Source organism: Salmo salar, chromosome 01, assembly GCF_965601325.2.
Source record: "Salmo salar chromosome 01, fSalSal1, whole genome shotgun sequence".
Classification (NCBI taxonomy): Eukaryota; Metazoa; Chordata; class Actinopteri; order Salmoniformes; family Salmonidae; genus Salmo; species Salmo salar.
Genome location: NC_138291.1, coordinates 3,298,716 through 3,323,441, shown reverse-complemented (window position 1 = coordinate 3,323,441; position 24,726 = coordinate 3,298,716). Strand labels below are relative to the sequence as shown.

At 43.5% G+C, this 24,726-nt stretch overlaps 1 protein-coding gene across 2 annotated transcripts in view; it reads left to right on the top strand.

Annotated features, from left to right (window-relative positions):
- The window catches only part of LOC106568467 (calpain 3a, (p94)), a 43,235-nt gene that overhangs the window by 5,688 nt on the left and 12,821 nt on the right, over positions 1-24,726 (top strand). The window contains exons 4-14 of one of the 2 annotated variants that reach the window (XM_045705619.2): positions 156-289; positions 6,250-6,418; positions 10,783-10,866; positions 15,347-15,441; positions 16,117-16,194; positions 17,232-17,392; positions 18,677-18,846; positions 19,128-19,139; positions 19,343-19,551; positions 23,208-23,244; positions 23,731-23,862. In XM_045705619.2, coding sequence (XP_045561575.1) covers positions 156-289; positions 6,250-6,418; positions 10,783-10,866; positions 15,347-15,441; positions 16,117-16,194; positions 17,232-17,392; positions 18,677-18,846; positions 19,128-19,139; positions 19,343-19,551; positions 23,208-23,244; positions 23,731-23,862 — 1,281 coding nt within the window. The remainder of the gene's footprint in view (positions 1-155; positions 290-6,249; positions 6,419-10,782; positions 10,867-15,346; positions 15,442-16,116; positions 16,195-17,231; positions 17,393-18,676; positions 18,847-19,127; positions 19,140-19,342; positions 19,552-23,207; positions 23,245-23,730; positions 23,863-24,726) is intronic. The other variant, XM_014139972.3, reaches the window with a different exon arrangement.

The window sequence follows — 24,726 nt, the reverse complement described above, 5'->3', positions numbered from 1 at the left end:
AATTTCCTTAAAAAGTGGGATAGGAATTTCAGTTTACTTCCTGAATTGTGTGAATTTCAATGGAATCAACCCCAACCCTGATTGCAGCAGATTATCTTCTCTTGTCAAATCCTTAACCATGTACTTACTGCATGGGACAACTCTTTCTCCTCCAGTTCTGGCGCTATGGCGACTGGGTTGATGTTGTTATTGACGACCGCATCCCCACCTTCAACAGCCAGCTGGTGTTCACCAAGTCTGCTGAGAGAAACGAATTCTGGAGTGCCCTGCTGGAGAAGGCCTACGCCAAGTATGTAGCACTGACCCTAAATCTACACCAAGTAGGTAACCCTAACCCTACACCAAGTAGGTAACCCAACACTGCACCAAGTAGGTAACCCTAACCCTACACCAAGTAGGTAACCCCAGCCCTACACCAAGTAGGTTACCCCAGCCCTACACCAAGTAGGTAACCTTAACCCAAGCCCTGCACCAAGTAGGTAACCCTAACCCTACACCAAGTAGGTTACCCCAGTCACTACACCAAGTAGGGAGCCCTAACCCTACACCAAGTAGGGTAACCCCAACCCTACACCAAGTAGGTAACCCCAACCCTACACCAAGTAGGTAGCCCCAACCCTACACCAAGTAGATAACCCCAACACTACACCAAGTAGGTAACCCCAACCCTACACCAAGTAGGTAACCCCAACCCTACACCAAGTAGGTAACCCCAACCCTACACCAAGTAGGTAACCCTAACCCTACACCAAGTAGGTAACCCTAACCCTACACCAAGTAGGGGCCCTAACCCTACACCAAGTAGGTAACCCCAACCCTACACCAAGTAGGTAACCCCAACCCTACACCAAGTAGGTAACCCTAACCCTACACCAAGTAGGTAACCCTAACCCTACACCAAGTAGGTAACCCCAACCCTACACCAAGTAGGTAACCCCAACACTACACCAAGTAGGTAACCCTAACCCTACACCAAGTAGGGGCCCTAACCCTACACCAAGTAGGGGTCCCCAACCCTACACCAAGTAGGGGCCCTAACCCTACACCAAGTAGGTAACCCCAACCCTACACCAAGTAGGAGCCCTAACCCTACACCAAGTAGGTAACCCCAACCCTACACCAAGTAGGGAACCTTAACACTACACCAAGTAGGTAACCCCAACCCTACACCAAGTAGTTAACCTTAACCCCAACCCTACACCAAGTAGGTTACCTTAACCCCAACCCTACACCAAGTAGGTAACCCCAACCCTACACCAAGTAGGTAACCTTAACCCCAACCCTACACCAAGTAGGTTACCTTAACCCCAACCCTACACCAAGTAGGTAACCCCAACCCTACACCAAGTAGGTAACCTTAACCCCAACCCTACACCAAGTAGGTAACCTTAACCCCAACCCTACACCAAGTAGATAACCCTAACCCTACACCAAGTAGGTAACCCTAACCCTACACCAAGTAGGGAACCTTAACCCTACACCAAGTAGGTAACCCCAGGCCTACACCAAGTAGGTAACCCCAACCCTACACCAAGTAGGTAACCCCAGGCCTACACCAAGTAGGTAACCCCAACACTACACCAAGTAGGTAACCCTAACCCTACACCAAGTAGGGAACCTTAACCCTACACCAAGTAGGTAACCCCAACACTACACCAAGTAGGTAACCCCAACCCTACACCAAGTAGGTAACCCCAACCCTACACCAAGTAGGTAACCCCAACCATACACCAAGTAGGTAACCCTAACCCTACACCAAGTAGGGGCCCTAACCCTACACCAAGTAGGGGTCCCCAACCCTACACCAAGTAGGGGCCCTAACCCTACACCAAGTAGGTAACCCCAACACTACACCAAGTAGGGGCCCTAACCCTACACCAAGTAGGTAACCCCAACCCTACACCAAGTAGGGAACCTTAACACTACACCAAGTAGGTAACCCCAACCCTACACCAAGTAGGTTACCTTAACCCCAACCCTACACCAAGCAGGTAACCCTAACCCTACACCAAGTAGGTAACCCTAACCCTACACCAAGTATGGAACCTTAACCCTACACCAAGTAGGTAACCCCAGGCCTACACCAAGTAGGTAACCCCAACCCTACACCAAGTAGGTAACCCCAGGCCTACACCAAGTAGGTAACCCCAACACTACACCAAGTAGGGGCCCTAACCCTACACCAAGTAGGTAACCCCAACCCTACACCAAGTAGGGAACCTTAACACTACACCAAGTAGGTACCCCAACCCTACACCAAGTAGGTTACCTTAACCCCAACCCTACACCAAGCAGGTAACCCTAACCCTACACCAAGTAGGTAACCCTAACCCTACACCAAGTATGGAACCTTAACCCTACACCAAGTAGGTAACCCCAGGCCTACACCAAGTAGGTAACCCCAACCCTACACCAAGTAGGTAACCCCAGGCCTACACCAAGTAGGTAACCCCAACCCTACACCAAGTAGGGAACCTTAACCCCAACACTACACCAAGTAGGTAACCCCAACCCTACACCAAGTAGGTTACCTTAACCCCAACCCTACACCAAGTAGGGGACCCCAACCCTACACCAAGTAGGGATCCCCAACCCTACACCAAGTAGGTAACCCCAACCCTACACCAAGTAGGTAACCCCAACCCTACACCAAGTAGGTAACCCCAACCCTACACCAAGTAGGTAACCCCAACCCTACACCAAGTAGGTAACCCCAACCCTACACCAAGTAGGTTACCCCAGTCCTACACCAAGTAGTGAACCCCAACCCTACACCAAGTAGGGAACCTTAACCCTACACCAAGTAGGGGCCCCAACCCTACACCAAGTAGGTAACCCCAACCCTACACCAAGTAGGTAACCCTAACCCTACACCAAGTAGGTAACCCTAACCCTACACCAAGTAGGTAACCCCAACACTACACCAAGTAGGTAACCCCAACACTACACCAAGTAGGTAACCCTAACCCTACACCAAGTAGGGGCCCTAACCCTACACCAAGTAGGGGTCCCCAACCCTACACCAAGTAGGGGCCCTAACCCTACACCAAGTAGGTAACCCCAACCCTACACCAAGTAGGAGCCCTAACCCTACACCAAGTAGGTAACCCCAACCCTACACCAAGTAGGGAACCTTAACACTACACCAAGTAGGTAACCCCAACCCTACACCAAGTAGTTAACCTTAACCCCAACCCTACACCAAGTAGGTTACCTTAACCCCAACCCTACACCAAGTAGGTAACCCCAACCCTACACCAAGTAGGTAACCTTAACCCCAACCCTACACCAAGTAGGTTACCTTAACCCCAACCCTACACCAAGTAGGTAACCCCAACCCTACACCAAGTAGGTAACCTTAACCCCAACCCTACACCAAGTAGGTAACCTTAACCCCAACCCTACACCAAGTAGATAACCCTAACCCTACACCAAGTAGGTAACCCTAACCCTACACCAAGTAGGGAACCTTAACCCTACACCAAGTAGGTAACCCCAGGCCTACACCAAGTAGGTAACCCCAACCCTACACCAAGGAGGTAACCCCAGGCCTACACCAAGTAGGTAACCCCAACACTACACCAAGTAGGTAACCCTAACCCTACACCAAGTAGGGACCCTAACCCTACACCAAGTAGGTAACCCCAACACTACACCAAGTAGATAACCCCAACCCTACACCAAGTAGGTAACCCCAACCCTACACCAAGTAGGTAACCCCAACCCTACACCAAGTAGGTAACCCTAACCCTACACCAAGTAGGGGCCCTAACCCTACACCAAGTAGGGGTCCCCAACCCTACACCAAGTAGGGGCCCTAACCCTACACCAAGTAGGTAACCCCAACACTACACCAAGTAGGGGCCCTAACCCTACACCAAGTAGGTAACCCCAACCCTACACCAAGTAGGGAACCTTAACACTACACCAAGTAGGTAACCCCAACCCTACACCAAGTAGGTTACCTTAACCCCAACCCTACACCAAGCAGGTAACCCTAACCCTACACCAAGTAGGTAACCCTAACCCTACACCAAGTATGGAACCTTAACCCTACACCAAGTAGGTACCCCCAGGCCTACACCAAGTAGGTAACCCCAACCCTACACCAAGTAGGTAACCCCAGGCCTACACCAAGTAGGTAACCCCAACACTACACCAAGTAGGTAACCCGAACCCTACACCAAGTAGGTAACCCCAACCCTACACCAAGTAGGGAACCTTAACCCCAACCCTACACCAAGTAGGTAACCCCAACCCTACACCAAGTAGGTTACCTTAACCCCAACCCTACACCAAGTAGGGGACCCCAACCCTACACCAAGTAGGGGTCCCCAACCCTACACCAAGTAGGTAACCCCAACCCTACACCAAGTAGGTAACCCCAACCCTACACCAAGTAGGTAACCCCAACCCTACACCAAGTAGGTAACCCCAACCCTACACCAAGTAGGTAACCCCAACCCTACACCAAGTAGGTTACCCCAGTCCTACACCAAGTAGTGAACCCCAACCCTACACCAAGTAGGGAACCTTAACCCTACACCAAGTAGGGGACCCAACCCTACACCAAGTAGAGAACCCCAACCCTACACCAAGTAGGTTACCCCAACCCTACACCAAGTAGGTAACCCCAACCCTACACCAAGTAGGTTACCCCAGTTCTACACCAAGTAGTGAACCCCAACCCTACACCAAGTAGGGAACCTTAAACCAACACCAAGTAGGGAACCCCAACCCTACACCAAGTAGGTAACCCCAACCCTACACCAAGTAGGTAACCCCAACCCTACACCAAGTAGGTAACCCCAACCCTACACCAAGTAGGTAACCCCAACACTACACCAAGTAGGTAACCCCAACCCTACACCAAGTAGGGAACCTTAACCCCAACCCTACACCAAGTAGGTAACCCCAACCCTACACCAAGTAGGTTACCCCAGTCCTACACCAAGTAGGGAACCTTAACCCTACACCAAGTAGGTAACCCCAACCCTACACCAAGTAGGTTACCCCAGTCCTACACCAAGTAGGGACCCTTAACACTACACCAAGTAGGTAACCCCAACCCTACACCAAGTAGGTAACCCCAACCCTACACCAAGTAGGTAACCCCAACCCTACACCAAGTAGGGAACCTTAACCCTACACCAAGTAGGGAACCTTAACCCCAACCCTACACCAAGTAGGTTACCCCAACCCTACACCAAGTAGGTAACCTTAACCCCAACCCTACACCAAGTAGGTAACCCCAACCCTACACCAAGTAGGTTACCTTAACCCCAACCCTACACCAAGTAGGGGACCCCAACCCTACACCAAGTAGGGGTCCCCAACCCTACACCAAGTAGGTAACCCCAACCCTACACCAAGTAGGTAACCCCAACCCTACACCAAGTAGGTAACCCCAACCCTACACCAAGTAGGTAACCCCAACCCTACACCAAGTAGGTAACCCCAGTCCTACACCAAGTAGGGAACCCCAACCCTACACCAAGTAGGGAACCTTAACCCTACACCAAGTAGGGGCCCCAACCCTACACCAAGTAGAGAACCCCAACCCTACACCGAGTAGGGAACCTTAAACCAACACCAAGTAGGGAGCCCTACCCTACACCATGTAGGGGACCCCAACCCTACACCGAGTAGGGAACCTTAAACCAACACCAAGTAGGTAACCCCAACACTACACCAAGTAGGTAACCCCAACCCTACACCAAGTAGGGAACCTTAACCCCAACCCTACACCAAGTAGGTAACCCCAACCCTACACCAAGTAGGTTACCCCAGTCCTACACCAAGTAGGGAACCTTAACCCTACACCAAGTAGGTAACCCCAACCCTACACCAAGTAGGTTACCCCAGTCCTACACCAAGTAGGGAACCTTAACACTACACCAAGTAGGTAACCCCAACCCTACACCAAGTAGGTAACCCCAACCCTACACCAAGTAGGTAACCCCAACCCTACACCAAGTAGGGAACCTTAACCCTACACCAAGTAGGGAACCTTAACCCCAACCCTACACCAAGTAGGTAACCCCAACCCTACACCAAGTAGGTAACCGAACCCTAGGTAGGTACCTTTACCCTAACACTATACAAACCTAGATAGATAAGACTGTAGTCTATATCAGGGTTTCCCAACACCACGACCCTAATCCTCCCCAGGCTTCACGGTTCCTATGAGGCCCTGAAGGGCGGCAACACCCCGACCATAACCCTCACTCTCCCATCCCCCCTCCCCAGGCTTCACGGTTCCTATGAGGCCCTGAAGGGCGGCAACACCACGGAGGCCATGGAAGACTTCACCGGTGGCGTGACAGAGTTCTATGAGATGAAGGAGGCGCCCAAGGAGCTGTACAAGATCATGAAGAAGGCCCTGGAGAGAGGCTCTATGATGGGCTGCTCTATCGACGTGAGTTTCTGACCTCAGGAGCGTGACCCCGACCTCCAACGGGTCTCACGAACCGTAGTTGAAGAGACTCACGTCAATAGAGCAGCCCATCAGGGAGCCCCTCTCTTAATTTATGATTCTGACCCATCACCTGACCTGTCACCAGACCTGTCAGCTGACCTGTCACCTGACCTGTCACCTGACCTGTCACCAGACCTGTCACCTGACCTGTCACCAGACCTGTCACCTGACCTGTCACCAGACCTGTCACCTGACCTGTCACCTGACCTGTCACCTGACCTAACACCTGACCTGTCACCTGACCTGTCACCTGACCTGTCAGCTGACCTAACCCCCGACCTGTCACCTGACCTGTCACCAGACCTGTCACCTGACCTGTCACCAGACCTAACACCTGTCACCTGACCTGTCACCAGACCTAACACCAGACCTAACACCTGTCACCAGACCTAACACCTGACCTGTCACCTGTCACCTGACCTGTCACCTGACCTGTCACCAGACCTGTCACCAGACCTGTCACCTGACCTGTCACCAGACCTGTCACCTGACCTGTCACCAGACCTGTCACCTGACCTAACACCTGACCTGTCACCAGACCTAACACCTGTCACCAGACCTGTCACCAGACCTAACACCCTGACCTGTCACCAGACCTAACCCCTGACCTGTCACCAGACCTGTCACCTGACCTGTCACCAGACCTGTCACCAGACCTAACACCTGACCTGTCACCAGACCTAACACCTGACCTGTCACCAGACCTGTCACCAGACCTAACACCTGACCTGTCCAGCCAGACCTAACCACCTGACCTGTCACCAGACCTAACACCTGTCACCAGACCTAACACCTGACCTGTCACCTGACCTGTCACCTGACCTAAGAGCCATTTCAGTCAATGCAGAAGGTATTACTATGTGACCTGTCTGTGGTGGCCGGGGTTTAGTGCTGCCGTCCCTGCACCCTGTGCACATATGTACCGTGTCGGTGTGGGTCCAAATCTGTCCCCCTGTAACTGACGCAATGGCCGTGTCCAAATCTGTCCCCCTGTCTAACTGACACAATGGCCGTGTCCAAATCTGTCCCCCTGTCTAACTGACACAATGGCCGTGTCCAAATCTGTCCCCCTGTCTAACTGACACAATGGCCGTGTCCAAATCTGTCCCCCTGTCTAACTGACGCAATGGCCGTGTCCAAATCTGTCCCCCTGTCTAACTGACGCAATGGCCGTGTCCAAATCTGTCCCCCTGTCTAACTGACACAATGGCCGTGTCCAAATCTGTCCCCCTGCCTAACTGACACAATGGCCGTGTCCAAATCTGTCCCCCTGTCTAACTGACACAATGGCCGTGTCCAAATCTGTCCCCCTGTCTAACTGACGCAAATGGCCGTGTCCAAATCTGTCCCACTGTCTAACTGACACAATGGCCGTGTCCAAATCTGTCCCCCTGTCTAACTGACACAATGGCCGTGTCCAAATCTTCGTATTTACTCTATAAATAGTAGTCGTTTTGGGAATGCCGAAATAAGAACATTTCATAGTATGTGAAATGTCTAAATTGTAGTAAAGCTTTAAATGTCTTACTCATTTTGGCTTTTGATCTAGTAAAATTGCATCCTATTGAGGAAGAGAACCGTGTTTTGAGACCCACGTATGTTTGGCAACAGCTGATAATCAGCTGAAGGGACACGTTGTACCAAAAGGAACCAATGGCAGGAATCAAAGCAGTTATGCGTTAGATGAGGCCTTCTCAGTAGGAGGAACCTAGTGCGCTGATATTCGTTGCTCACTGCATTCGTTTTTTTTACTCAGTAGTACTGCCATAGTACATTCTAAATAGTGTGTAGCATGAGTAGTACACTGTATGCAGATTTAGTAAGTGGTAGGCAAGACAGATTTTGGACACGCTTTCTCCTCTCTTTCCTTGTCAATAAAAACATGTACAAAATACAAGAATAGTGGGAACTGCCCCCCCCCCCCCCCCCCCCTCCGCCAAAATAAACAACTTCAGCTATTTAATAAGATTAACAAACTGTATCCAGTGCTGGAAGTCATCAGTGATCAAATATCCTCGATGGCCACCGCTAAGTAAACAGAATGTTTACGGCCACCACTAAGAAAACTAAGCGTTTATGAAAATGTATCGTGGTGCATATCTTTTCCCATCAAGTCACGGACTAAACCCTGACCTGTATCTCCATTGATCAGGGACTAAACCCTGACCTGTATCTGTGTTTATCAGGGACTAAACCCTGACCTGTATCTGTGTTTATCAGGGACTAAACCCTGACCTGTATCTGTGTTTATCAGGGACTAAACCCTGAGCTGTATCTGCATTTATCAGGGACTAAACCCTGACCTGTATCTGTGTTTATCAGGGACTAAACCCTGACCTGTATCTGTGTTTATCAGGGACTAAACCCTGACCTGTATCTGCATTTATCAGGGACTAAACCCTGAGCTGTATCTGTGTTTATCAGGGACTAAACCCTGACCTGTATCTGCGTTTATCAGGGACTAAACCCTGAGCTGTATCTCCATTTATCAGGGACTAAACCCTGAGCTGTATCTGTGTTTATCAGGGACTAAACCCTGACCTGTATCTGTGTTTATCAGGGACTAAACCCTGGACCTGTATCTAAATTGATCAGGGACTAAACCCTAGACCTGTATATAAATTGATTAGGGACTAAACCCTGGACCTGTATCTCCATTTATCAGGGACTAAACCCTGACCTGTATTTAAATTGATCAGGGACTAAACCCTGGACCTGTATCTCCATTTATCAGGGACTAAACCCTGACCTGTATTTAAATTGATCAGGGACTAAACCCTGACCTGTATCTGTGTTTATCAGGGACTAAACCCTGACCTGTGTCTCCATTTATCAGGGATTAAACCCTGAGCTGTATCTGTGTTTATCAGGGACTAAACCCTGGACCTGTATCTAAATTGATCAGGGACTAAACCCTGACCTGGATTTAATTGTAATTTTTTGTTAACGATCTTCACAAAATACTCTGTGATGTCAAAGTGAAAGAAAAATTCTAAAACACTAATAATTATATTTTAATTAGAAAAGTATTAAATCCCCTGAGTCAATACATGTTAGAATCACCTTTGGCAGCGATTACAGCTGTGAGTCTTTCTGGGTAAGCTTTGCAAACCTGGATTGTACAATATTTGCCCATTATTCTTTTCAAAATGCTTCAAACTCTGTCAAGTTGGTTTTTGAACATTGCTAGACAGCAATTCTCAAGTCTTGCCAAAGATTTTCAAGCCAATTTAAGTAAAAAATGCCACTAGGCCACACAGGAACATTCAATGTCATCTTGGTAAGCAAGTCCAATGTGTAATTGGCATTTTAGGTTATTGTCCTGCTGAAACGGGAATGAGTTTTCCTCTAGGATTTTGCCTGTGCTTAGCTCTATTCCATTTCTTTCTATCCTAAAAAACTCCCTAGTCCTTGCCGATGACAAGTATACACATGACATGATGCAGCCACCACAACGCTTGAAAATATGAGGAGTGTTACTCAGTGATGTGCTGTGTTGGATTTGTCCCTAACACAATGCTTTGTATTTAGGACAAAAAGTGTATTTCTTTGCCACATTTTTTTGCAGTATTACTTTGTTGCCTTATTACAAACAGGATGCATGGTTTGGAATATTTTTTATTCTGTACAGGCTTCCTTCTTTTCACTCTGTCATTTAGGTTAGTATTGAGGAGTAACTACAATGTTGTTGATCCATCCTGTTTGCTCATATCACAACCATTCTCTTGCAAAAACGCCTGTTTTTTTCTTTGTATTATCTTTAATCAGATCTAATGTGTTATATTCTTGTACATTCATTTCACATTTCCACAAACTTCAAAGTGTTTCCTTTCAAATGGTATCAAGAATATGCATATCCTTGCTTCAGGGCCTGAGCTACAGGCAGTTAGATTTGGGTATGTAATTTTAGGTGAAAATGAAAGAAAAAAAAATAAATGTAAAGGTGGATCTTTTAACCTACATTTTTTGTGAATAGGGTGGTCTACCTAATAAACTGGCCGGTAAGTGTATACTTCCACAATAGACACGTCATGTAATAATAGTAGATGACACTACTTTAAATAAACACTAGCTCTTATGTTTAATTGTAAATTAAGTCCTTCTGGGTAAAGACATAAGTGACTGAATTGTAAAACTCCTCCCTGTTGGCCCCTCTGTTTTTTAAAAAAGTTCCAGTTTCGATTGTATGTCTTTATCCGTTTCAATACAGAAAATTACCTAAATGACCTCTCAACGGATGCAGTTGTACCTGGTATAGTGAAGACCAGCTATGTGATTCATGTGTTGTCTATTTTATTCCCCAGTCCCTGGTTCCTGCTCGCTTTGAGACCCGTACTGTGACTGGGCTTGTGAAGGGCCACGCTTACTCTGTGACTGCGGTTGAAGAGGTGAGATAGACCCATAGCAATGTAGAGATTCACTTTACGCCGATGGTCGTGGGTTGGGACTTCCGCTATGGGGTCGCCCTTTACGTAAAATGTATGCGCCCACGATAAAAGCATCTAGTAAATGGCATTTACGTATTAGCTAGATTATTTGATAGACCATGAGATACACTACATTATTAGATAGATAAACCATGAGATACACTACATTATTAGATAGACCATGAGATACACTACATTATTAGATAGACCATGAGATACACTACATTATTAGATAGACCATGAGATACACTACATTATCAGATAAACCATGAGATACACTACATTATCAGATAAACCATGAGATACACTACATTATTAGATAGACCATGAGATACACTACATTATTAGATAGACCATGAGATACACTACATTATTAGATAAACCATGAGATACACTACATTATTAGATAGACCATAAGATAGACTACATTATCGGATAGATAGACCATGAGATACACTACATTATCAGATAAACCATGAGATACACTACATTATCAGATAGATAGACCATGAGATACACTACATTATCAGATAAATCATGAGATACACTACATTATCAGATAGATAGGCCATGAGATACACTACATTATCAGATAGACCATGAGATACACTACATTATCAGATAAACCATGAGATACACTACATTATTAGATAGACCATGAGATACACTACATTATTAGATAGACCATGAGATACACTACATTATTAGATAGACCATGAGATAGACTACATTATCGGATAGATAGACCATGAGATACACTACATTATCAGATAAACCATGAGATACACTACATTATCAGATAGATAGACCATGAGATACACTACATTATCAGATAAATCATGATATACACTACATTATCAGATAGATAGGCCATGAGATACACTACATTATCAGATAGACCATGAGATACACTACATTATTAGATAGACCATGAGATACACTACATTATCAGATAAACCATGAGATACACTACATTATCAGATAAACCATGAGATACACTACATTATTAGATAGACCATGAGATACACTACATTATTAGATAGACCATGAGATACACTACATTATTAGATAGACCATGAGATACACTACATTATTAGATAGACCATGAGATAGACTACATTATCGGATAAACCATGAGATACACTACATTATCAGATAGATAGACCATGAGATACACTACATTATCGGATAGATAGACCATGAGATACACTACATTATCAGATAAACCATGAGATACACTACATTATCAGATAGATAGACCATGAGATACACTACATTATCAGATAGACCATGAGATACACTACATTATTAGATAGACCATGAGATACACTACATTATCAGATAGATAGATAGACTATGAGATACACTACATTATCAGATAGATAGACCATGAGATACACTACATTATTAGATAGATAGATAGACCATGAGATACACTACATTATTAGATAGATAGATAGACCATGAGATACACTACATTATCAGATAGATAGATAGACCATGAGATACACTACATTATCAGATAGATAGATAGACCATGAGCTACACGACATTGTCAGATAGATAGACCATGAGATACACTACATTATCAGACAGACCATGAGATACACTACATTATTAGATAGATAGATAGATAGACCATGAGATACACTACATTGTCAGATAGATAGATAGACCATGAGATACACTACATTATCAGATAGACCATGAGATACACTACATTATCAGATAGACCATGAGATACACTACATTATTAGATAGACAATGAGATACACTACATTATTAGATAGACCATGAGATACACTACATTATCAGATAGATAGACCATGAGATACTCTACATTATTAGATAGACCATGAGATACACTACCTTATTAGATAGATAGACCATGAGATACACTACATTATTAGATAGATAGACCATGAGATACACTACATTATCAGATAAACCATGAGATACACTACATTATTAGATAGACCATGAGATACACTACATTATCAGATAAACCATGAGATACACTACATTATCAGATAGACCATGAGATACACTACATTATTAGATAGACCATGAGATACACTACATTATCAGATAAACCATGAGATACACTACATTATCAGATAGATAGATAGATAGATAGATAGATAGATAGATAGATAGATAGACCATGAGATACACTACATTATTATATAGACCATGAGATACACTACATTATCAGATAGATAGACCATGAGATACACTACATTATCAGATAGACCATGAGATACACTACATTATCAGATAGATAGGCCATGAGATACACTACATTATCAGATGGACCATGAGATACACTACATTATTAGATAGACCATGAGATACACTACATTATTAGATAGACCATGAGATACACTACATTATTAGATAGACCATGAGATACACTACATTATCAGATAGACCATGAGATACACTACATTATTAGATAGACCATGAGATACACTACATTATTAGATAGACAATGAGATACACTACATTATCAGATAGATAGACCATGAGATACTCTACATTATTAGATAGACCATGAGATACACTACATTATCAGATAAACCATGAGATACACTACATTATTAGATAGACCATGAGATACACTACATTATTAGATAGACCATGAGATACACTACATTATTAGATAGACCATGAGATACACTACATTATTAGATAGACCATGAGATAGACTACATTATCGGATAAACCATGAGATACACTACATTATCAGATAGATAGACCATGAGATACACTACATTATCGGATAGATAGACCATGAGATACACTACATTATCAGATAAACCATGAGATACACTACATTATCAGATAGATAGATAGATAGATAGATAGACCATGAGATACACTACATTATTATATAGACCATGAGATACACTACATTATCAGATAGATAGACCATGAGATACACTACATTATCAGATAGACCATGAGATACACTACATTATCAGATAGATAGGCCATGAGATACACTACATTATCAGATGGACCATGAGATACACTACATTATTAGATAGACCATGAGATACACTACATTATTAGATAGACCATGAGATACACTACATTATTAGATAGACCATGAGATACACTACATTATCAGATAGACCATGAGATACACTACATTATTAGATAGATAGATAGATAGATAGATAGACCATGAGATACACTACATTATCAGATAGATAGACCATGAGATACACTACATTATTAGATTGATAGATAGACCATGAGATACACTACATTATTAGATAGACCATGAGATACACTACATTATTAGATAGATAGATAGACCATGAGATACACTACATTATCAGATAGATAGACCATGAGATACACTACATTATTAGATTGATAGATAGACCATGAGATACACTACATTATCAGATAGATAGATAGACCATGAGATACACTACATTATCAGATAGATAGATAGACCATGAGCTACACGACATTGTCAGATAGATAGACCATGAGATACACTACATTATCAGATAGATAGATAGATAGAGGCCATGAGATACACTACATTATCAGATAGACCATGAGATACACTACATTATCAGATAGACCATGAGATACACTACATTATTAGATAGACAATGAGATACACTACATTATTAGATAGACCATGAGATACACTACATTATCAGATAGATAGACCATGAGACACACTACATTATTAGATAGACCATGAGATACACTACATTATTAGATAGATAGACCATGAGATACACTACATTATCAGATAAACCATGAGATACACTACATTATTAGATAGACCATGAGATACACTACATTATCAGATAAACCATGAGATACACTACATTATCAGATAAACCATGAGATAGACTACATTATCAGATAGATAGACCATGAGATACACTACATTATCAGATAAACCATGAGATACACTACATTATCAGATAGACCATGAGATACAGTACATTATTAGATAGACCATGAGATACACTACATTATCAGATAAACCATGAGATACACTACATTATCAGATAGATAGATAGATAGATAGATAGACCATGAGATACACTACATTATTATATAGACCATGAGATACACTACATTATTAGATTGATAGATAGACCATGAGATACACTACATTATCAGATAGATAGATAGACCATGAGATACACTACATTATCAGATAGATAGATAGACCATGAGCTACATGACATTCTCAGATAGATAGACCATGAGATACACTACATTATCAGATAGATAGATAGACCATGAGATACACTACATTATCAGATAGATAGACCATGAGTATAGAGTTGTATTTTTGATGTGACTGTAGGCCATTTTAATGTTTTTTTATTGCTGCCAAAGCTGACTGAAGAGGCCAGTGGTTGTGATTGTCACATGGACCGGTGCGTGTGTTTCTCCTCAGTGTAAGCAGTCCCAGCACAAGGAGCCTAAGGTGCGTCTGGTGCGCCTCAGGAACCCCTGGGGACAGGTGGAGTGGAACGGGCCCTGGAGTGACAAGTAAGATACGCCTGATTGATTGATTGATTGAACTGGCACCAGTGATAGACACAGGGTGGTTTCCGATGTCTATGCTAGCATACAATTCCTAATCCATTGCCTCGGTCTTCTAAAACTACGTTTACACAGGTATGCCAATTCTGATCTTTTTTTTCGACTAATTTGTCTTTTGACCAATCACATCAAATCTTTTCATATCAGATTTTTTTCAGAACTGGTCTAATTGGTCAAAAGTCAATTTATCATATTTATAACCTTTATGACATTTATCAAATTTATGATACTTAGCACGTCATGACATTTAGCACATTATGATATTTAGCACATTATGTCATTTAGCACATTATGACATTTAGCACATTATGATATTTAGCACATTATGACATTTAGCACATTATGACATTTAGCACATTATGTCATTTAGCACATTATGACATTTAGCACATTTAGCACATTATGATATTTAGCACATTATGACATTTAGCACATTATGACATTTAATGTAATTACATTACATTATATTACATTACACTATATTATATTACATTAAATTCTGTTACATTACATTACATTACATTATATTATATTACATTATATTATATCATATTCCCATGTCAGAGAAGGTTCATGTATCATATTGTTCAGTTAGGCAGTTGATGATGTTGTCCCCCACAGCTCTAAGGAGTGGGTATCTCTGTCTAAAGGAGAGAAGGACAAGCTCCATCATCAGAGTGCTGAGGACGGTGAGTTCTGGTGAGTATTGTTTCTCTCTTCAACGATGTCATTCTAGCTGTTCTTGACACTACCCATATTACGTGTCCTCACTGAAATAGTCTAGAAAAAAAGGTATATTGTGCCGCTGAACAACATTAAGGCGTACAGACTATTTCAGAGACTGTGAGTTTTCCTTTTCCAGTTTAAATACCTTTTAGAACCCTGCACCAAAATACCTTTGACTACAAACTATCAAGTGGAGCGTGTCAATTGTTGACTCTCCTTGTCTCCCTTCCCCCTTCCTCTCCCTCCCCTCTTCCTCTCCATCCCCCTTTCTCTCCCTCTCCTCTCATCTCCCCTTCTCCCTCCCCCTCTTCCTCTCCATCCCCCCTTTCTCTCCCTCTCCACTCATCTCCCCACTCCCTCCCCCTCTTCCTCTCATCCCCCCTTTCTCTCCCTCTCCACTCATCTCCCCACTCCCTTCCCCTCTCCCTTTCCTCTCATCTCCCCCTCTCCCTCTCCTCCCTCTCGCTCTTCCTCTCCTCTGTCTCCCTCTCCCTCTATCTCCCTCTTCCACTCCCTCCCTCCCCCCTCCCCCTCTCCTCTGTCTCCCTATGTCTCCCTGTCCCTTGTCTCCCTCTGGCTCCCTCTTCCACTTCCTCCACCCTCCCCCGCACATCTGTCTCCTTCCCCTCTCCTCTCTCCTCTGTCTCCCTCTCCCTCTCCCTCTCCTCTGTCTCCCTCTCCTCTGTCTCCCTCTTCCACTCCCCCCCCTCCTCTCTCCTCTGTCTCCCTCTCCCTCCTCTCTCCTCTGTCTCCCTCTTCCACTCCCTACCCCCTCCCCCTCTCCTCTGTCTCCCTCTCCCTCTCCTCTGTCTCCCTCTCCCTCCTCTCTCCTCTGTCTCCCTCTTCCACTCCCTACCCCCTCCCCCTCTCCTCTGTCTCCCTCTCCCTCTCCTCTGTCTCCCTCTCCCTCCTCTCTCCTCTGTCTCCCTCTTCCACTCCCTCCCCCCTCCCCCTCCTCTGTCTCCATCCCCTCTCCTCTGTCTCTCTTTCCCTATCCTGTGTCACCCCAGGATGTCCTTTGAGGACTTCAAGAAGAACTACACTAAGATTGAGATCTGCAACCTGACCCCTGATGCCCTGGAGGACGATAAGATCCACAAGTGGACGGTGTCTGTGAACGAGGGTCGCTGGGTCAGAGGCTGCTCCGCCGGGGGCTGTAGAAACTACCCAGGTAGGAGATGATCCCTGATCTCTAACCCTCTGCAGTAGGGCTCCCGAGTGGCGCAGCGGTCTAACGCATCTCAGTGCAAGAGGCGTCACTGCAGTCCCTGGTTTGAATCCAGGCTGCATCACATCCGGCTGTGATTGGGAGTCTCCATAAGGGCGTTGCACAATTGGCCCAGCGTTATCCGGGTTTGGTCCGGGGTAGGCCGTCATTGTAAATAAGAATTTGTTGTTGTTAACTGACTTGCCTAGTTAAATAAAGGTTAAATAAAGGTTAAATAAAGGTTAAATAAGACAATTAATAAAAAGGTTGATAGAGCTTGTCTGATGCAATGGAATTAATTTTAGGCAACCAATCGCAGCGCTCCAATGGACTGTTGTCGAGTCTGACACCTCGAACAAGCTCACGTTAGAGTTTTCTTTAAAAAAATATAAAAAAAGTTTAAATGGCTAAATAATTGAACAGTGCAGCGGGGGGTACTTGCTACTGGAATTCCTGAAATTCAGAGCCAGTTGGAGTATTTCTTGAATCTGAAATTATACTTTTGTTATATTGTATCCTAGTTCAGCTGGTTAGCTAGCTCTCAGTCTCATTGACCACCAAACGTTGTTTACGCTAGCTAGCTAGCCACTTAATATAAATTGTTTAGCCATGTTATTAATAAAACTCCCGTCTGCTGTCGACATACAAGATACAATTTGAGAGCACTAGTTTTCTCGAAAAAAAGTGGTTGTAGTGTTGACTGCATGCTGACAGTGAATTCAGAGCCATTCAGTGGCTAAACACACTACAAACCTTAATTTTACCTGGTTCCCGTGAAGCCCGTGTAATGACAACATACTTGAGAGTTTCCTGATTAGCAAGATGTAGTCAGTATTTAATTTAATTTTGTATTAAACACAGTTTGAGATTATTGTGTGGGGATTTCACCAGTGGTTAGAAGGGGGAATTGGGTTTCCTGGGGCAATAGCGAAGGGTCAATAGCACTGCAAATCTCCCCCACCCGGCATTACGGCCAGGCTCAATCAAATGTTCCCAAAGTATTTGAAAGAGAACAAATATTATTTGAAGACAGGTCTAATTTACTCATGTATCGGATTGTCCTCATACGGGGCACCATCACGTAGAAAGACAATGTCCATTGAGTAATGCGATGTGTTTGATTCTAAACCCTGCCTCTTATGTTACGTAGTCTATCCACAAGGATTAGGTTCTGCAGATTTAGTTCCGCAAGTTCTGGACTACAGGCTACACATAGTAATGTGTATGTGTTTGGTTTTCTGAACCCAGATACTTTCTGGACCAACCCTCAGTACCGTCTGCGTCTCCTGGAGGAGGATGACGACCCGGAGGACAACGAGGTGGCGTGTTCCTTCGTGATCGCTCTGATGCAAAAGAACAGACGGAAAGAGAGGAAAATGGGAGCCAATCTCTTCACCATCGGATTTGCCATCTACGAGGTGTCCCCCTGTCAGACAAAAAAAACAGATCTTAAACAATTTGTATTATTCTTTAAAAGGGGCAATCTGCAGTTCAAACAACAACAAATCACAATTGATTTAGTTGAAAATTTCTAAAAATGGATGTGCCAGTTGCAGATTTCCCATTGGCCACATATGTTGGCGACACACATTGTATACATGCGACATTCAGTTGTAAACATAGCTGAGTTTTTAGCTGTGTTTTGCTGATCCTGTTTCTGGTGCAAACACAACTCACTCTTCTCTCTGTCTGTCTACAGGTGCCGAAGGAGGTAAAGACAGGAGATGTGGAATGTGTTTGTTTACACATTGTGGTTTAACTATTCTAATTCATTTTTACCGCCATATTTTTTAAACAATGAAAGTTTCTATGGTTAATAGTATGACAACAGTAACTAATTCAACACTTTGCTTTCACACTTTTCATTCCCAATCTTTCTTCTCTTCCCTCCTCTGTCTGTTTGTTTCTGACCAGATGCACGGAAACAAACAACACATGCAGAAGGACTTCTTCCTGTTCAACTCATCCAAGGCTCGCTGCAAGTCCTACATCAACCTGAGGGAGGTGACCCAGCGCTTCCGTCTGAGCCCCGGGGAGTACGTGATCATCCCGTCTACCTACGAGCCTCACCAGGAGGGAGAGTTCATCCTCAGAGTCTTCTCCGAAAAGAGGAACACCTCAGAGTGAGTGAGAGAGCTGGGTGGTGGTGGAGCGCAGAGGGAATATGGGAATATGTCTAGTCCCCCTGGGAAAAGCAATGTAAGGCCATAGTAGAGCGGTTTAGGATTATATTAACAGTATGGCTGCGGGTTGAAACGACCGCAGATAAACGGCCTGTGTACTGCTATTTCCTTTTTAAAGCAATTTCTCAGAAGTTTTTTTTCTGGGATCACGTTGTGTCGTTGTAAAAACAGCGGATCCCGTTGTTTTTAAAGAGTATATCACCTTTCAAAAGTCAATCGCAGTGCACAGGCCGCTTCTCTGCATTTGTTTGAATCCCGGCCCATGTCTCACACTTCCTTGGACACTGGTTAACTATATATAGATTTGCAAATAATAATATATTCCATTTTAGTAACTTAATTACAATCTTAGTAATAGTATGGGATAGGAAATTAGTCTTTGTTATTTCCAGCTTCTCAGGTGTTTTACGTTATCTGGCCCAATGTCTATGATGGGTTAAGCAATGTGGGTGGGTTTGGGTTGTTGTTAGGTTGTGTTGTTGTCAGCTTAGAGTGCCCCTTTTGGGGAGGGGTGCTGGTTGGGGTTATGGGGGGGGGGGTGTTGGGGTCAGACCACCCACGACAAACTATTTTAACGGCAATTTGATTTGTAGAGCTGGAAGGAATCGGCCCCAGTTCGAAGCTGTTATGGAATCTTTTTTAGGACAAGCGACTTCAGATTCCGGCATGTTCCGGTAAACATTTTATTTCAGTATTAAAATAAACATCCTGCTCTGCCTCCAAACATCCCGAAACAACCTTCACCCTAGAATACAAGAGCTCCTAGCTCTGGTGGAAGAGGAGGATCTGAATGTCTGCAACAACTGGAAGAATCTGAAAGAAGCTGGAAGAAGCTGAAAGAAGCTGGAAGAAGCTGAAAGAAGCTAGAAGAAGCTGGATGAATCTGGAAAAACCTGAATTAGAAGCTTCAATCTGAAGAAGCTGAAATATCTGGAAGAAGCTGAAAGATCTAGAAGAAGCCGGAAGAAGCTGAAAGAAGCTGGAAGAAGTTGAAATCTGAATAGCTGTAAAGAGATATGACAAACTAGATTATGGACAGGTTTCCCGGACAAAGATTAAGTCTATTCCTGAAAAGCAACAATCAATAGAGAATCCCCTTCGATTTAAAAAAAAAATCCAGCATTAGGCTTCATCTGTGTCCAGAAAACCAGCCCTATGAGTTTTAAGATAACAAAGTCAGTCTTTTATTTAATCTCAGTGGGAGTCACTGTTTTCATCCATTTTTAAGGAAACATCAGGTAGTACAGTAGGTTATATAATCAAATTGTATAGGAATTGTCTGCCATATCTAGCCTGTGGTGAGAAGTCTGTTGGGCCTAATGCTCCTCCAGAGTAGATATGACCTGAACATGTACTAACCTATTTGCAATATATTCAATTTAAGCCTACTAGAAAGTGTGTGCCCTCAGGCCTGGAGGGAAGCAAAATTCATTCCACTTCCTAAGAATAATAAAGCCCCCTTTACTGGCTCAAATAACCAACCAAATAGCTGACCAATCAAACTGTTACCAACCCTTAGTAAACTTCTGGAAAAAATTGTGTTTGACCAGATACAATGCTATTATACAGTAAACAAATTGCCGACAGATTTTAAGCACGCTTATAGGGAAGGACATTCAACAAGCACACCACTTACACAAATGACTGATGATTGGCTGAGAGAAATTGTTAATTTCATAAAATGATTGTGGGGGCTGTTTTGTTAGACTTCAGTGCGGCTTTTGACATTATCGATCATAGCCTGCTGCTGGAAAAACGTATGTGTTATGGCTTTACACCCCCTGCTATATTGTGGATAAAGAGTTACCTGTCTAACAGAACACAGAGGGTGTTCTTTAATGGAAGCCTCTCCAACATAATCCAGGTAGAATCAGGAATTCCCCAGGGTAGCTCTTTAGGCCCCTTACTTTTTAAAATCTTTACTAATGACCTACCACTGGCTCTGAGTAAAGCCAGAGTGTCTATGTATGCAGATGACTCAACATTATACACATCAGCTACTACAGCGACTGAAATGACTGCAACACTCAACAAAGAGCTGCAGTTAGTTTCAGAATGGGTGGCAAGGAATAAGTTAGTCCTAAATATTTCAAAAACTAAAAGCATTGTATTTGGGACAAATCATTCACTAAACCCTAAACCTCAACTATATCTTGTAATAAATAATGTGGAAATTGAGCAAGTTGAGGAGACTAAACTGCTTGGAGTAACCCTAGATTATAAACTGTCATGGTCAAAACATATTTAAATAACAGTAGCTAAGATGGGAAGCAGTCTGTCCATAATAAACGGCTGCTCTACCTTCTTAAGACCACTATCAACAAGGCAGGTCCTACAGGCCCTAGTTTCTACCTTCTTAACAACACTATCAACAAGGCAGGTCCTACAGGCCCTAGTTTCTACCTTCTTAACAACACTATCAACTAGGCAGGTCCTACAGGTCCTAGTTTAGTCACGCCTAGACTACTGTTCAGTCGTGTGGTCAGGTGCCACAAAGAGGGACTTAGGACAATTGCAATTGGCTCAGAACAGGGCAGCATGGCTGGCCCTTGGATGTACACAGAGAGCTAACATTAATAATATGCATGTCAATCTCTCCTGGCTGAAAGTGGAGGATAGATTGACTTCATCACTACTTGTATTTGTTAAATGTATTTGTTAGAGGTATTTGCACCGAGCTGTCTGTTTAAACGACTAGCGCACCCATGCATACCCCACAAGACATGCCACCAGAGGTCTCTTCACAGTCCCCAAGTCCAGAACAGACTATGGGAGGTGCACAGTACTACATAGAGCCATGACTACATGGAACTCTATTCCACATCAGATAACTGATGCCAGCAGTAAAATTAGATTGAAAAAACAGATTCAAAAAACACCTTATGGAACAGCGGGGACTGTGAAGCAACACAAACATAGGCACAGACTCACACAAGATAACTATAAGCACTATAAGCACATGTACACATGGACTTTGTATTGTAGATATATGGTAGTGAAGTAGGGGCCTGAGGGCACACACTTAGTGTGTTGTGAATTCTGTAATGAATGTAAATTGTATAAACTGCCTTAATTTTTGCCGGACCCCAGGAAGACTAGCTGATGCCTTGGCATAATAAGTACAAATACAAATGTACTGAAACTAAGAGGCCAGAGAGACTGAGGAATGGCACCTCAATTAGACATTTGGCAAAAAGAAAACAAGTTGTCAAACATCTCTCAAAAAATATATGTAACAGCTGGTAAACTAACATATTTCCTTACAGCTCGTTGTGAGGTGGTAGGTGTGTTGTGCAATATTACTGTCATTCAGTTCAATGCTATTGGATAATAGACCATAAGGCTTTAGACCATAAGGCTTTAGACCATAAGGCTTTAGACCACAATATAATTCCATATGATTGATGTTGCAACATTACAATTCCTAACAGTATTCAGAGATGTACTGTATAGACATTTAGGAATAGCTGGAGATGGGACAATAACGTGTAATTAGGATGTTGTAGAGTTTGGTTCTCTGTAAGAACATGTGGTCCAGATGATGTCAACTCTGCTGGTGTCACCATGGTGACTGCTGTTTGTTGGTTTCTAATCAGGGAGATAGAGAACAGGATCGAGGCTGACCATCCAGTGGTGAGTTAGTTCTCTGTCTGTCGTTCTCTCAGCGTCATGTATCTATCTATCTGTCTCACAGTCCACAGCCCAACTTCCTGTCTCTGTCTGTCATTCTGTCAGCGTCATGTATGTATCTGTCTCACAGTCCACAGCCCAACTTCCTGTCTCTGTCAGTCAGTCTTCTCCAGTCTAAATTTTTTTCACCATGGCTTGGATTATGTAATAAATAAACAACAGAATTTTGTATACTTTTTTGTTTCGATTTTTACGACGCCTTTCGAAAGGGAAATTGGCCCGATATTATCTCAATGAGAAATGACATGAAAACGACAGTATTCGTTCTTTTCGGTTTTCATTTTTCAGAAGTGTATCTGCTTCAGACACTTTGCCTCTCTCTCTCTCTCTCTCTCTCTCTCTCTCTCCTCTCTCTCTCTCTCTCTCTCTCTCTCCCTCCCTCCCTCCCTCCCTCTCTCTCTCTCCTCTGTGTCATCTTCTCCTTCTCAGCCGGCCCCAGCCAATGCAGGGGAGGAGAGTGAGGAAGACCAGCAGTTCCGGAGCATCTTTCAGCAGATAGCCGGGGATGTGAGTACGGGGAGTACAGGGAGGCCAGTGAGGCCAGTGAGCGCTTGGGGGAGTGTGAGTATAGTGCTGGGGGTGGGTGGTCAAAACCAATGTGCTCCCAATATAGGGCCGAGATTCAATCCGATCTGCATTAGATCCGCGTTGTAGCGCGCTCGACATGTCTAAGGTCATTTCCGATTGAGCTGACATATGCAGCATTTACCGTGAACGCAATCTCCGCGAACACGGGAAACATTGCCTTTAAAAGCGGTCTGATTGAATCCCGGCCTATATTTCCTATGTCATGCCTACTGTATTTCTGGCATATTACCGTTGTTACCAGACCTGGGTTCAAATACTGTATCTACGCTTCATTTAGCTTGCCTGATGCAATGAAACCAATGAAATTGTCCCAAAAGTGGAAACTGCCACTCCAGGTAGGCTCAATCAACCGATTTTAAAGTAAGTATTATACAAAGGAAAACAAATACTATTTGAACTCAGGTCTGGTTATAAAAATGATTTTGATTAGGTTATTTTATCATGTAAGGATGCTTTCAGACATCAGTAGATTAACTACGGAAGCCCTGAATTATCTTGTTTGAACGACTTAGTGAAAACACCCCCAAAATCATTAGAATATATTTAAAAAGGCACACCTGTTAACTGAAATACATTCCAGGTGACTACTTCATGAAGCTGGTTGAGAGAATGCCAAGAGTGTGCAAAGCTGTCTTCAAGGCAAAGGGCAAAGAATCTCAAATATAAAATATATTTTGATTTGTTTAACACTTTTTTGGTTACTACATGATTCCATATGTGTTATTTCATAGTTTTGATGTCTTCACTATTATTCTACAATGTAGAAAGTAGTAAAAATAAGGAAAAACCCTTGAATGAGTAGGCGTGTTCAAACTTTTGACTGGTTCTGTATATATG